The sequence below is a fragment of the Ascidiella aspersa genome, chromosome 3, assembly GCF_963924565.1.
Source record: "Ascidiella aspersa chromosome 3, kaAscAspe10.2, whole genome shotgun sequence".
NCBI classification, from domain to species: Eukaryota; Metazoa; Chordata; class Ascidiacea; order Phlebobranchia; family Ascidiidae; genus Ascidiella; species Ascidiella aspersa.
Window position 1 is genome coordinate 13,544,543 of NC_139449.1, and position 14,924 is coordinate 13,559,466.

At 34.2% G+C, this 14,924-nt stretch overlaps 1 protein-coding gene across 1 annotated transcript; it reads right to left on the reverse strand.

Moving 5' to 3' along the window:
* LOC146160304 (beta-ureidopropionase-like) lies at positions 1 to 7,046 on the reverse strand. Its single transcript, XM_083383768.1, has 10 exons — positions 6,907 to 7,046; positions 6,125 to 6,290; positions 5,603 to 5,690; positions 4,967 to 5,061; positions 3,662 to 3,823; positions 2,016 to 2,119; positions 1,809 to 1,956; positions 1,673 to 1,742; positions 951 to 1,078; positions 1 to 856 (listed from the first exon to the last, which is right to left on the reverse strand). Exons 1-10 carry the CDS (start codon positions 6,999 to 7,001, stop codon positions 770 to 772), a joined length of 1,143 nt encoding a protein of 380 aa, XP_083239894.1. The 5' UTR covers positions 7,002 to 7,046; the 3' UTR covers positions 1 to 769.
* Between the last annotated feature and the right edge of the window lie 7,878 nt (positions 7,047 to 14,924).

Sequence of the window (14,924 nt, forward strand, 5' to 3'; positions counted from 1 at the left end):
TTTGTATTGAAAAGCGCCACCAGTATATTGACTCGGGTAAAGTTTCACAAAAAACTGTCTTTGCGTCAAAGCGAAAATAAGTTTGTAGAAACCTTTAACCTTAAAAAAAATTAAAAATCTGACGAATATTAAAAAATAAACAATCGATACAACTCTGGTTTCCTTTAGGCTTTTTGTAGCTGCTAGGCTACAATCTTGAGTTTTTTATTGTGACTCCATATTCATAGTAGCATACTTCTAGTGATGTGAATCGGAAGCAATTGCATAAAATCTCTCAAGACAATAGGCCTGACGCGAAGGGAAACAATAATACAGGACAAAAGTTTCCGGAGACCTAGAAATTCTCTACCTATTTTGATAGCAATGCAAGCAAAATTCAATTCAATCTGCACGAAAGACAAAGTAATTGATACCTTATTTTGTGACAATCAACAGTTAAGCAAGGGTGTTTTATTATCGTAATAGATTTTCAGACACATTGCACCAATAAAAATTAACAACAAATTGCACATATTAAACATTACTACAAATTTTGAATGGAACACAATCGCAATAGTAGTTTCTCACTGGCATGACTGCCTTATAATTGTTAAATCACTCGATGGCAGTGAAAAATCACATGACACAATTATTTATAAAAAAATATTATTTAATGCATATTTTTATTGGTGTTAATAGCAAATAAACTAATCTATAAACACCTTAATCCCAATGACTATGGTTTTTAACAAATACTACGGAATTGTTTTGTGCATGTGTGTGCTGGTATTTATTTCTCTTTTATAATGTTGGGTGTGAAATCAGGACTAGTTGCGTCCTGTAACGCATCTGCATACATCTTGTGTCTCGCAGTCATCTAAACACAAGTAAGGAATTAAAACATATAAATATAGTTTATATTTTTAGTTTTTAATATCAATAGAAAATCACAAAAACTTTTTAGTATTTACCCGAAATCCCCATTTGTCCGATATTTGTTGGCACATGTTCAAGTCAATTGATGCTATCAACAAGCCATCTTTATTTCTACATAACCCAGGTGTCCTTGTCCCATCAGGGGCAGCAACGTAACTTGAACCTAGGACAGAGATGAGTTAGGACTGAAATCAGAACTACATTAGACTAGAGTTCGACAACCTAAACCAATTAGTTACATTTTAAAATACATTGAATGCAGTTGATTAAACTATTTAGACCAAAGTCCTTTTAGGAAGAGAGTGTTCAAGAGACATTGAGATATCAATTTCCTATAGTACACACAACTTACGACAAAATGAATAGTACTATTCAAGTTGATTTTTAATGTACAACTTGAAATTACCAACATTTCTTGAAACAATTTCTTATGAGTTTCACACATTCCACTCTGAGAGAAGTGTCATTTCCATTATTGCAAATAATGAATGAACTCTCATGTATTACTAAATTTTAATGCTAACCAACTTTTGTGTAAAGAAAAATTAATTAAAGATTTGGGAAAACTTGACACTATGACAAAAATTGACAGACACTTGGATCCAATACGAAAAAAGGCCAAAAAAAACTATATACTAATATATCAACAAAGTCTTCTAAAAAAATTATTATATACCATTCAAAAATACTCCCAAACTCTTTAAAAATGTAACATTAAATCATTTCTTGCAAAGCGGCAAAGTCAAAAACATCCTACCATAAAAATGACCAAAATCAGTGTGTGCTGGTTTGCCATCTCCAGATGTAAATTCATTTGGAAATGTTTCCTGGAGACAACATCAGTTATTAAAGTAAAATATTGTTAATAAAACAATAACGACAGTAATACCAACCGTTCCAACTCTATTAATGGCACATGTGAAGTAATGGTTAGCAATAGATGCACATCTGGCCTCTATAGGCCACATTGGTTCAGAAAGCGAACCAACAGTTGCAGATGGATTGAACACTATCTCTGCACCGTGGATGCCGTACATTAACCTGGAAAAGAAATTATTTATGTGAAAAAATAAATTTAGTTACGAGTAAATGGAACGTACCAGTTCAAAGGATGATGTCTTCCATAACAAATGTTAATCGCAATGCGTCCAAATGCTGTTTGAAATACTCTGTGTCCTGTATCTCCTTCCATATAGTATGTTGACTAAACAAAAAGTCAGTCAGTATTCATGTGTATTGCTACCTATATCAGTCTATCATTTTATATTCCTCGGTTTGATTTGCTGGAAATATTTAGTGGGTTTATCTGTGGCAGAAAAAAAAGAAAAAAATCTGACATTGTTACAAAGAAGGCCAAAAACAACATATATGGGAATTTTAATCCTCAGTATGGCCAGTCATATTAGGTTCCCATGAATATTGTGTAACACTTGCAGTGCTATGTTTAAATCGGTTTCATTAAGTGATGCATCAGAACTTTTATTGGTCATGGAAATAAAATCAAAAATGCTAGATTTTTTAGGGCCTATGATGCAATAAATTCTGGTAGACAAACATGAGGTTTGTATCTTAACATTTTTGTGTTTTGCATCACTTTACTTCTAGAACCGACAACAGCCACATATGTTTTTAACCTAATAATTACTTTATTATTTCAAAAAAATACATCAGTCCTATGACTCCTATACAGTAAAAAATAGATTCCAGACAAATGTGACAAACTGACAAACTAAGAAAATCATTTGATTTTTAAGCAAGTAATCATGTTCAACTTGGGAAAAAGGTTTATGTTAAGTTGTAAACAATAGAAAAAGTATTTTATATAGAATTTGAAAGCATGTACAATTTCAATATAATATTACTCCGTAAAAATACACTTTAGGCTTTTCAAGAGTAGCAGTTTCCAACCTTTTAGATTAGATTAGGCTGACAGACCAGTTGAAACCAAAAATACTTAAGTGCTGAAAAACAAAAAAGCTTTTGACAATTAGAAACAGTGCAAACGGCATATTGTTCTAATGAGGTGCATCTTTATTATGCATGTTTGTGATAGAAGGGAAACTGAGACATAGGAGTTTTACTGTTGTTGATTTTTAGAAATAAAAAAACTTTTTAAACAAAGGCTGTATTTGCATACCAACAAACTTGGAAGTGTCAGAAAAAAAACGACAATAATGTAGTAGTGTATTTGTTCAATTTGTCATAAATAAAGGTTGGTTGTCCTAGAAGCAATCCAGTCAATATTAACTGAGGAATAAAAATAACAAATCCTAACAATAACCCTGTGGCACTACGTAAAGCTACAAACAACAAACTATGCTTTGTTTGCTTAAGGCGTATTGTAAAATTGCAATAATGCAGGCAGATTGTTAAACATTGTTAAACTAAATTTGGTATTAGCAGTGTAACCTGACAATGTAATATATATGCCTTGTTAACAATAAAATCATAAAATCAAATATTTATATATATATATATATATGTCTTATTTGCAAAGAAACAAAAAGTAGATTCGATCATTCTAATAGATAGCTTGTGTTTTGAAATTATTAGAAAATTAAGAAAACTGCTTGTTTGGGACAGCATTCATTAACATTACAAAACACAATAAGCTAACATTTGCATACTGATATATTGCTTCAAAAACCATTTAGTTTGGCAAACATTTTTGAAATAACTGGTATTCTTAAATGAGAACAGAAAAATGCATGGTACAAACTACAAATCAAACAAATATAACTTGTACCTCATTGAAATCCCCAACACGTGGAATATGATTTTTTCTAGTTTTTCCCAAAACAGAGCCAGTATTTGAAATAACAACAGCAGTGTTCCATAATACACCTCCATGAACAAAATCTCGCTCCAATATTGGTGAAATTATAACCATGTTGTAACGTCTTGCAAGCTAACAACCAAAAGTAAATTTTTCAAAAATATTGAAAGAAAGGATCAAACAATATAGCTTTTACTGGTGGCAATATCCAATAAACTTTAAATTTAAGTTTCAAATAGAACCTTTTAACAATTTTTTTTATAGTCATATAGTATATACATAATATTTAGAAAAATATATGTTAAATGTTTGATTATGTTTTTGGTGATTTTGCTCACATTAATAACATTTTTTAACTTTACAAGAATTTCTCACACGGTCCGATTTTCTCACAGTGTTCACCTTAAGCAAAAATTGGTAATTGTTATCAAACGTTGGCTGTCTTTATCTGTTGAACTGTGGCAAATTAAGGTTAACCTTTAACAATTTGTTAAATCGCTTTAAACGGTACACTATTTGCAAACTGTAACAACCTAAAAAAATCCAATGGAAAATAGTCCTATGCATTTAAATATTACAGGAAAAAATGGTCTCTAGTTGCAGTACGAACTTGCTATTTTGCTTGTTTATATTTGTTAGAAGAGAATTTTTTTTACCTTATTATAAGATGTTTATAGGGATGTTTATTGTGGATAAAAAATCCACCCATAAGATACTAAAACCCGCCTCCATCAATATGGCAAAGTTATTCTGTGGTTTTCATTTCTTAAACAAATTGGCATAGCGGAGTATTATTTTTCGCAGCTCATGTAATTCAATGGAAAAATTATTTTGTTGGAGAACTAAATAATGGTGTACAAAGACATTAAGTGGCATTTTTAAGAGTTAACCTTTGTAATTGGCCATGAATCTAGAAGTCGATTAGATGGATTGATAAATAGTTTTATCGTCATTAATTTAGTAAACTTGTCTGTAAAATAATTGGTGTTTGAACATTAACTACGTTACAAATGATTCCATTAGCCAATCCAAGCATGTGAATAAATGCTGATATACTTAATAACTATGAATGTACACAGAAATAAAATGCCAGTATAAATGGTGATAAACAAAGAGGTCGAAAAGACAGAAATTTGCACACATCAGGCCAACATTTTGGAAAGCGTAATTTCAGTCGGGCAAGTGCTGATTGGTACACATTTGGCTTGATTGACGTGTGCAAATTTTATTTCAATATAAACCCTGCAAACCAAACTTATTATTTTAGTAATTTACCTCTTGGCACATCTTGGTGGTTGGTCCTTCTTCGGCAGATTCTGCAAACTCAGTCCATGGTGTCTTTTCACGTGTACAGAAAGCAAATGGCATTGCTGTAGAGATAAAAATGTATAAATAACATAAGTCAACAGTATTATAAATAAGAATGTAAAACAACTTACCACCACACATATTACAGAGTAGGCAACATTTATCAATTTTCTTGGTTATTTATTCATATTTTTTTTATAATAGTTTTAACATGGCCAGTAAAAAATAAACAGTTAACAGAATAAAACAAATTATTTATGTAAAATATAGTGCACTAACATAGTGAATCCCAGTTTTCACATACCAATTCTAATAACAGTTACATTTGATTAAGGGATATTTATAAACAAAATACCCTCTTATAATTGGTGTAAATACAAAAACTAATGAGACAGTATACTAAATGAATATACACAGCCATGGGCCGGTTAACTAAGGTATTTTAACATAGATTAACCAGGTTAGTGTTTCCAGCAATATGTAGTATTTACAATTTTATTAATAATTTGTGGTTTGAAACAAGATTTTTTATTTAAAAAAGTATTTGTTTATTCTTTTACATGCAAAACTATGTTCCTTGGTAGTTTTATATACAAAACTTACTCCAAGCTTCTTGAAAGCAAAGAATGTTAACTCCAGAAAGAGCTGCTGCTTCAGCGATTTGTGAAATCCTTTTATGTAATTGGTTCACCTGAAATAAGATGAACAATATGATATGACAAAGGTGATCCAAAACCAAATCTTTACAAAATGTGACAATTTTTTAGTAGAATACTGTGCATCAATTTAGGTATAAAATATCCAAAAACACATTTTCATGGTGGCAGATGGCACACCATTTCATTTGGAACATTGAAATGAACTGAAATACCATCTGTCCCTATATTTAAGATAGTGCATTTGTGGACAGCAACAAGTGCATTTGTGGACAACAACCCTTAAAATATATACCCATTTTGTAAAAATACATCAAAATCACCAATTAGTTCAAATTTGAACTTTAACCTAGTTTTTTTAACTACAGCCTTTTGTCTATTTGTCCAAGATTTATTTTACTGTGTATGAACCTCTTTTCAAAATAATTACACTGTGTAATATTTTATCTTATAATTTTTTTTTTCACACCTGTTGAAGTGTTGTGTCAGTGGTTGCAGACACAATTGCATTTTGAATTAGTCCCACTTTTACCTTCCGAGATTCAATTGTATTAGAACTAGGTATTTCAAAACCTTTTAGTTCAAAATCATACTTTTGAGAAAGAACTTTGTCTTCTTCAGGTAAACTTATTTCACTGAAAAAGCACAGACATCAATGTTATCCAATATAATATAAGACAGAAGTGCTACTACTTCAATATATTTACCGATACATGTTCAATTTAAATAACATATATTTTAAATATAAGTTAATATAAAAGTTTATGAAATGGCCACAAAAGTCTTTCTTAAAATGCTTAACTTTCTAAACAACTGCTATTTGAAGCAGCTGTGTAAACTGTTAATGTATAATACAAATATCAGGTTGTTTCCGAATTTGGCCACTTTAAACTTCCCCAGTGTAAACTGGTGTAGGCCTACCGATAACCGTTAGAAGTTAGGAAAATTGCTCTATATTGTACATATGAGAGGATAAGTTTTGATTAAGGCCTGTAGTAGTGTACTCACTTTTATTTGTTATTAGGCATACCCAATAATACTCTGTTAATCCGGTTTAGATATTTGATCATTGCCTTAAAAGTGTATGTTAACTGTTAATTAACCCTTTGGAAGTCCATATTTAATGATATTGGCTTAAGTATCGTATATCAGTATAGCAGGAGTTCCAACCTAACCACAGACTAGTTGTGATTTAGCCTGCTTTGCTTGCATTTATTGTTTGACTTATTGTAAAATAAGTTAGATGCATACCCACAAGCTTTTCCATATAGAATCCTATTAACTTCTTTCAACTCTTCTTCGGGTATGTACTTTTTTAAAGTTTCTTCTAAACTATTTAACTCCATTTTAAAAAAAGTAATGACACAAAACAAAACTAGTCAACTTACAAATCTCTCCTACAATTTCAACAGCAAAACAGGCATTTTAGGAATTATAACATAAAAAAGCAAGCTGTGAATAATGTATGCAAAGAAATGAAGGGAGGGGGGGCATAAAAGTTTACAAAGATAAGGAATCGCGGTTGCACAACTTGGTCAATATATACTTAAGAAGATGTGGCCAACCGTTCGCGTCAAGACTCAAGAGCAAACCTCGTATAAAACTATGAGGAAATGCAATAATGAGTTTGGACTCGAAGTTTGATACACACCATTAGAATAAGTTTGTAACTCAGTAATTTGATATCATATTATGCTTGAGATCAAAAATATATCTTATAAAGGTGAAGCTAACGATATAAATTCCAGACCTAAAATCACAGGCACCTTTTCGTGCCACTGGGGCCTGATACTTTTTTCGTTGGGTAAACCCCCGGCGTAAATAAAGTGATCGTACCATAGAATACTAATTACATAGAAGGCTCACTGGGTCTCGTCACGCATGAGTAACACTGACACGATTTGTTAAAAACAAGGGTTTCGGCGGCAATTATAGGTAGAGTATTCATGTCGTTTGTTGACCTGTGTATTATTTTCGCGTTTTCGCGTATTTTATTCAGCGTTTCAGTTAATGCACGAACTTTTCTAATTATATCAATGTATATTTTGTCAGTTTAATATAATTTAACATGTCAAGTATTGGACTGACAAGTGAGGTGATAGCCGAACTGCTTAACGTTCCCCAAGAAGTGGAATTACAACCCACCACTAATCAAGCTAACAGCAGAAGCAACCATCAGTTTAGTGTCCCTGCCTGGAGAGATTCAGCTTCCCTTCTAGCCTATGAAGTAATTACGGATTGGTTGCAGTTATTTTTAAGAAAATATTAACCGGGTTGTATAATATCACAATATCCGAAATTTTGCTGTAATGCTGATAAGTTATTTTTAAATTTACCATATTTGGAAGCTGCAAAGCAACTTTTACATTTATTCAATGAAATTGTCTAAAACAAAAAAGAAGATAAAAAATTGCCATCTAAAGATGCCTGCTGATTGATGCTTATATTTTTTGATTATATGTATTTTACTTTTAGCATAGAATGCAACAAAAAAGCTGATAAAATTAATTTTAATGAAGTAATAATTGACATACTTTCTAGCAGTCGTTTTAGCAAGTTCAATGAAACTCTGAGTGAAATGGCTAAATGTGATTTGCTTTGTGGTGGATATACTTCTATGTGTAAGCACACATAATCCAGCTGTTTTAAAAGACGATTATTAAGCAGAATAAAAGTTATTTTATTCTGATTAGTGGTGAATCCTTCCAATGTGGGCTTTGCCATAAGTCTTTTGTTTTCACCTTTGTAGTGTTTTTTCTATATTTTCCTTTAAGTTATTTTGGCCATTAGGCCTTCTTTCGATGAATTTTGCCTTATTCCGATGAATTCAGGCCTTCGTTTGGTGAATTAAGGCCTTATTCCGACAGATTTAGGTCTTATTCAGACGATTTTGATATTATGCTGTTCTGGATATCACTGCGTATTTGGCTTTATTATGTTGTTGGTCTTAATACTATGGTTTTATAGATTTTTCTGCTTTAGGTCTTATTGTGTCACTTGTGTGTTCCCAGATTCGTTACCGCACAGGTGTAGGTGACCGCGACTATACGTATACATTTTATACGATCGTAGTTGTATGGAGAGGCCTTTACGATGGTAAAAGCCTAATTTTATCTTAATTAGTATATAGTTCTGAACGTCAGTGATGAAAATCCAATACACAATACAACAATTTTTTATGTCAAAGCTTGTTTACATTCACGACCGAAGTAAGCGTCATTCATGCGGAACAGTATGCAAATGAGGCAGTGAGCCTTCTATGTAATTAGTATTCTATGATCGTACTATAATGCTCACAGTGTAAGCATAGAATGGTAAATTCATTCAATTTTTCTGTATATTCATATAAATGAGAAAGGTTGTCCGCCGCATGGCATATGTTCGCCCAGTCGGTCGCTGGCAGAGCAACGTCGTCGTCGACACCCCACCGTGTGTTCGAGTCGGGGGTAAATCGTCGCCTAACAAACAAAAAACGGCGAATCCCCACCGTGGCACCGTGCGCTCGCCTCTTCACAGGGGCGCGGGTGACATATCGTATAACTCTTAACGTAACTGAATCTCTTTATCAAGCGCAATTAGCCTACCTGCGTGGACATAAAAAATAAACATTGCCTTAATAAAAATAAATTTTAATGTTTTCAACTTAGAAAATGCTTGACGTTCTTAGCCGTTGGGTATTAAGTCCTTCCAGCGGTTTTAATAGTAACCAATTTTAGCAAAGCTTATACTTTTATGTTTAATAGCTTTTTGCAGTTTCTGTAACCACGTCTAAGATAGTCTAAGTTCGCAAAAATTTTCTTTTGTTGTAGCGGTTTGCGTAACATTATTTGATTAGGCATCAAGATGCTTAAACCGGTAACGTACAGCAATTCTAACCGCAGTGACGTGCGGTGAGGTTCCTAGATGGTGAGGCACAAATTTTTTTCGAGTCACGTTTTTATTAACAACCTCAAAAACGGTTTCGTACTAATAAAAAAACGGCGCTAATCTGGAATCCTACCACAACGTTGAAATAATTGTTAAGCAACGCACATTATTTGGGTTAGGGTTAGTGTTTTGTGTTAGGGTAGGCCAAAAATAATAATACTTGACCCACCCACATCCAAACGCTAACTCGCAACCTAACCCAAATATTGTGTTTGATTTAATAATTGTGGTAGGATTCTAGAAAAAAACTTTAAACTTTTTTTGTTTAGCTTTTGCCATTGTATTAACTGCTGCGTACCGGTATCGAACACAAATAAATATGCTAGCAAACCGTTTCAAGCGGCAACTGACTGAGTTCATTTCATTCCGACAGTTCATTCTGTTCCCACAGCTTTGTTCATTTCATTCCGACAGTTCATTCTGTTCCTACAGCTTCGTTCATTTCATTCCGACAGTTCATTCTGTTCCTACAGCTTCATTCATTTCATTCCGACAGTTCATTCCGTTCCGACCATTCATCAAATTAGTTTCGGCCCTATTCATTCCATTCCGACAATTCCGACCATTCCGTAAATTAGTGAGCGTTCCGACCATTCATCATTCCGTAAATTAGTATTACCCGCTAAATACTTCATCATGTTTTCCGAGAGAATTTGCGAAAGAAAAAGGCACGCATAATGCAGTGTATAGCACTTCTGTGATCTGAAGAGAGGCACGGCTTGGCGCTGCCTCTCTTAGCATATTTCAATGATTTTAACCGCGCGAAAGCTTGATATGAATAACGCAACAACAAAAAAAATTAAGCACGTAAAATTTGCGGTAGAGATAACTGATATAACTTTTGCTTGATATATATTTTTGCTTTTGCCAGACTCCCCTGACTGCACGTCCCTGCCTAACCGAGTATACCGCGGACCAATTGGAGTTCGTACAGCAGTTTCAGAGGGTCCGCAAGGAGAAGAAGTCTTTAAGTTTTTCAACGTTTTGGTTTAGCGAGTGTATTTAAACATTATCTGTCATCATATTTGTCTGTAGTTAATTGCTTTAATATTCGATCTGTAGCGTGTTTTATGATGTCTAATGTAACATTATAAATCGTCTATAATGCTGTACTAACTGCTATCAGCCAATCGTTCGCATAAGTTAGAAACTTGTTACATTAGAAAGAATCGTGACTGGTCTAGTCTACAGAAAACATAGGTATTTTTTGTGAGGCCGCGAAACATCAAAATAATTGCAAAGGGTCCACCAGGCAAAGTTTTAATATAAGTTTGGGAACCGCTAATTTAAACAAAACACACAACTTTGTAATTTGGTTGGATGTTAAATACCCCAATACCTTTTTAAATCATCGTGGAATTTACAGAGATAAAGAATTATTTAGATCGTTAGAGCCACGCAGATAAGTCACATAAATAAAAACGCCATTTCGGTAATGCCGCTTTCACACAGAGTGTGAGGTGTTATTCTAATTGTGGGTAAGCATTAGGTTAACCGATTTGAGACACACGATGCCTCTGACAAAGATCTTACGCTATTCGTCATATTACTTTTTGTTTACCGGTATATTTTGATGATTACCACTTTTGTTTTTCATAGTCATGAGCTATAACATGAGGCTAGCGGTTTAACATGTTGCAACTAAATATACAATGATGGAGAGCCCACAGCATAATGGATTGTTTCATTTTGTTTAACCAGACAAAATTCAGGTAGACTTCGTACATTACCGTGGTTATAGTGGGTGTAATTATTTCTATACCAGTTAGAATTAAACTGGTAAATATTTAACCTAAGCAACCCAGGGTATTGCGTCTATTCTACTATATAAACAGAGTTACCATCTGCCCAGACCAAAAAATAAGCACGCTACTCCAAAAAAATAAGCACGCTACTCAAGATCAGGGGCAGATCCAGGACTCCGGGGGTGAAATCCAAGGTTTCAGAAATAACGTTATAAAATAAAAACTTGAAAAACAGCTATTTTTATATTCGCAAAACGTAGCTTAATCGCGCGAAGCGCAAAAAATGCGTTTATTAGGTTGAAATTGGCAAGTTAACCACCCTTATTTAATTTAAGCTTTGTCAATTTTTTCACATCAGAGCGCACCAGTTATACACCTTTTAAACCGTGGTGCCTGGCAGCATGAAACGCCTAATTTTGACCCTGCCTGGTGGTTAAGTTTGGTTCACTTGGCAGAGTTATGCTTGTAATAAAATTATTCATTGAATGATTTACTGTAATGCATCTAGCAATTTTTTTTTGTAGTAACATTGTGTTTTCCATAGCCTCTGGGCTGTTTAGCATTTTGTCTGTATTGACACAAAAAAGCCAGTCCTCACGTCAAGCCGAAAGTTTACTTGATTGCTAAAGCAACCTACCACACTTCTATAGGCTACAATGTACTTTTTAGATATAGAATAAACAATCACAACCCATTGTTATTATGTAATTTAATGAATTATCGTTATAATCTGGGTCAAATAACTTGGTAAATATAAATAAAAAAAATGATAAAGAACGCTTTTAGAAACTAAAATAAGACAAACTAAGCACACAACTCTAAAATAAGCACATTTGCTTTTTCTAAGACACTGCGCCCAAAAATAAGCACAAATCTTAAAAATAAGCACGGTATGGTAACCCTGTATAAAAATGAGAAAGTTTGTCTGCACAACTGCACATGTTCCCGGCTTGGTCGAGGCAGACAGAGAAGAGTTATCGTCGCCTAACAAAAGGAACGGCGGCGTCACACTGTGCGCCCGAGTTTTTTAAAGGTCGGCGACGTCAAAGTGCGCTCGCTTCTCCACGGGCGCGCGCTACATATCGTAAAACTCTTCCTGATGTCTGTTACTGCGCAAAATTTAGGTGGTGTTCGCAAAATAATGCATTTAATGCGTCGGATTTTCAGTTTCAAACGAGTTTCTACTTACGTTGGACGCAGTATGGTACCAGGATTACGTATTTGCTTGAATATCACCCAATAAATGCGATAATTTATAATACGCCATCCGATTAAATGCCGTTTACACGCAGGCTAAAGGATGTGACTCCATTTGTGGGGAAGCATTTACTTAAAATAGGCAAGGGCGACCAACAAATAATTATGCTGTATAACAATTAACGATTAGTGTTTTATCATTAAAATGTTTTATTTAGGAAAAATAAAATGTTTACCACTTTAAACCAGGGAGTCAAACCGGAACCGAACCGGAACTTTATGAACTGGTTTTGGGTCAATTTTATCCGAACCGTAACCGAACCTGAACCGTTTTTTATAAGATTTTAAGGAGCCGAACCGGAACTGAACCGAATAATTTGAAAGTACCTGAACCTTAACCGAACCCGAACCTTTAAATAAAAGCGGTTCGCTCCTGCATGACGTCACAACTTCTATTTTACAGAGTCAAGTTACGCCATATTCGAAATTTTATGAAAAAAATATGAATATTAAATGAAAAAATCGTTTATTTTTTATTTTTTAGATATTTCAATAATGAGCTGCTGTTTTTTAATACGACACGTAACTTAGATTAAATGACTTACAATTAAAACATTATTCTCTACATTTATCGAACCACATTTTGAGATTTAACGCAAATTTTATTGTATCTAAGCCGGAACTTTTTGAACCGGTTTTGAAATAGCGATGGTCGAACCGGAGCTGAACCGGAACTTTTAAATTCCTCCGAACCGAAACCGGAACTGAACCGGCATTATTATTTTGATTTAAAAGTTGAAAATAAACTACACTTGACATTGCCGTTTACGATGTTTAATAAGTGGAAATATTAATTCATTCACGATACAAGAGTCACAAAAAAGTGCATTGTCACGTTTGTTCCTGTGACTTTATAACCGAACTGGTCGATCGTGAGTCCTATGGTTACCAAGAAATTAATCGCAATGTAACATATCTTATCGGGTTATTGACAGTTTTAAACATTAATTCATATAACAGCCTATATCAAAGATGGAACAAAAGTTAGAGTTATGACGATACGCAACCAACCATACGTCAAATTTATTCATTTAACGGAACTCGGAAAAAAATGTACAAAACCAATTACGCAATAATATCTGTAACGAAATAAGACTCGTATAAATAAAATTGAAATCTACCGAAACAAGACAAAAACCCGATAGGATTAAATCCTTAATGTATCAAAAAAAGTTAGAATCTAGATCGCCAAAATAGAATCTAGATCAGCATGCCATGGTATGTGATGGTTTGTCCCTGATAGTTAGAAATTGAGTTAGAAATAGAGTCATTTGTGCGGATAGCACTTAACGAAGTTCAAGGTGAGGTTTGGGGGGTAGGCAAGAGGTTCCCAAAATTTTAGTCTGGCGGTTGAGGCATGTTGAAGAGTAGACTTTCGACTTGGTAGGCATATAGTTAGTCTAGATTTTGCCTTAATCCGAGTTTTGTTTTGACAATAAGCCTGTTTATATGCACGTTTAAGCCGGAATCGAATCCAATTCGTTAATCTATTCTCTCTCGTTTTGGCGCTTAAATGGATTAGGTTCTCTCGTTTCTCAATCCGTCAAAAGGTGTGGTTTACAATCCGTTCGCGGCTTAATCTGTTCGTTTCGCTGACGGCCGAAATTGAGCGTTCAAGTTTAACTATTTTTAACAGTTACGACAAGTGTCAGGTTAAAAGTATTTCCGAAGTGAAATATAGTTGCTAGTGTTTGACAGGGGAGAACAGCAAATGCCCTGGTTAGGCTGCTTAAGTATATCTAGTGTGGTTGTTAGTCTTATTTTTATCGTAAGGAAAATGAAGGCGCTGGCCTAGAATTCTACCACAGCGAACATTATTTGGGTTAGATGCGCCTTTGGGTAGGTTAAGCAACATTATTAAATAGCAATACTTGCTTTATTAATTGTCTCAATGCTGGGTAGGATTCTAGGCCAGCGCTAAATACAGTTTTTATTAGTCATGTTATTATTTTCCTTCTTTCGTCCACTCACTCTGATTTGTAGGCTGTATACCGTTGACCAGCACACATAAGCTTTCCTGCACTTACATTCTGCGTGCTAGGCAAACTGTAGCACTATACCAGGGGTCGGCAACCTACGGCCCGCGGGACGGATCCGACCGGCCGATTTAATTCATCCGGCCCGCCGCCTCTTTGACAAACTAGAAACGAGTCCATTTCACATACTTTTTGACTATTTTAACTACATAAGTGCGAAAAATGTTCGCGCCCCGCGAATGTCTATTCTACGTCCGGTTTGTTTACGTTTTGATGCTGCTTTTTTAACTAGATCAGCGCTTCTTCGCCACCGTTGGAAGGCTGCCAAGTTCGTCGCGGAAAAACGGAAAAAAGCATTTTTTTC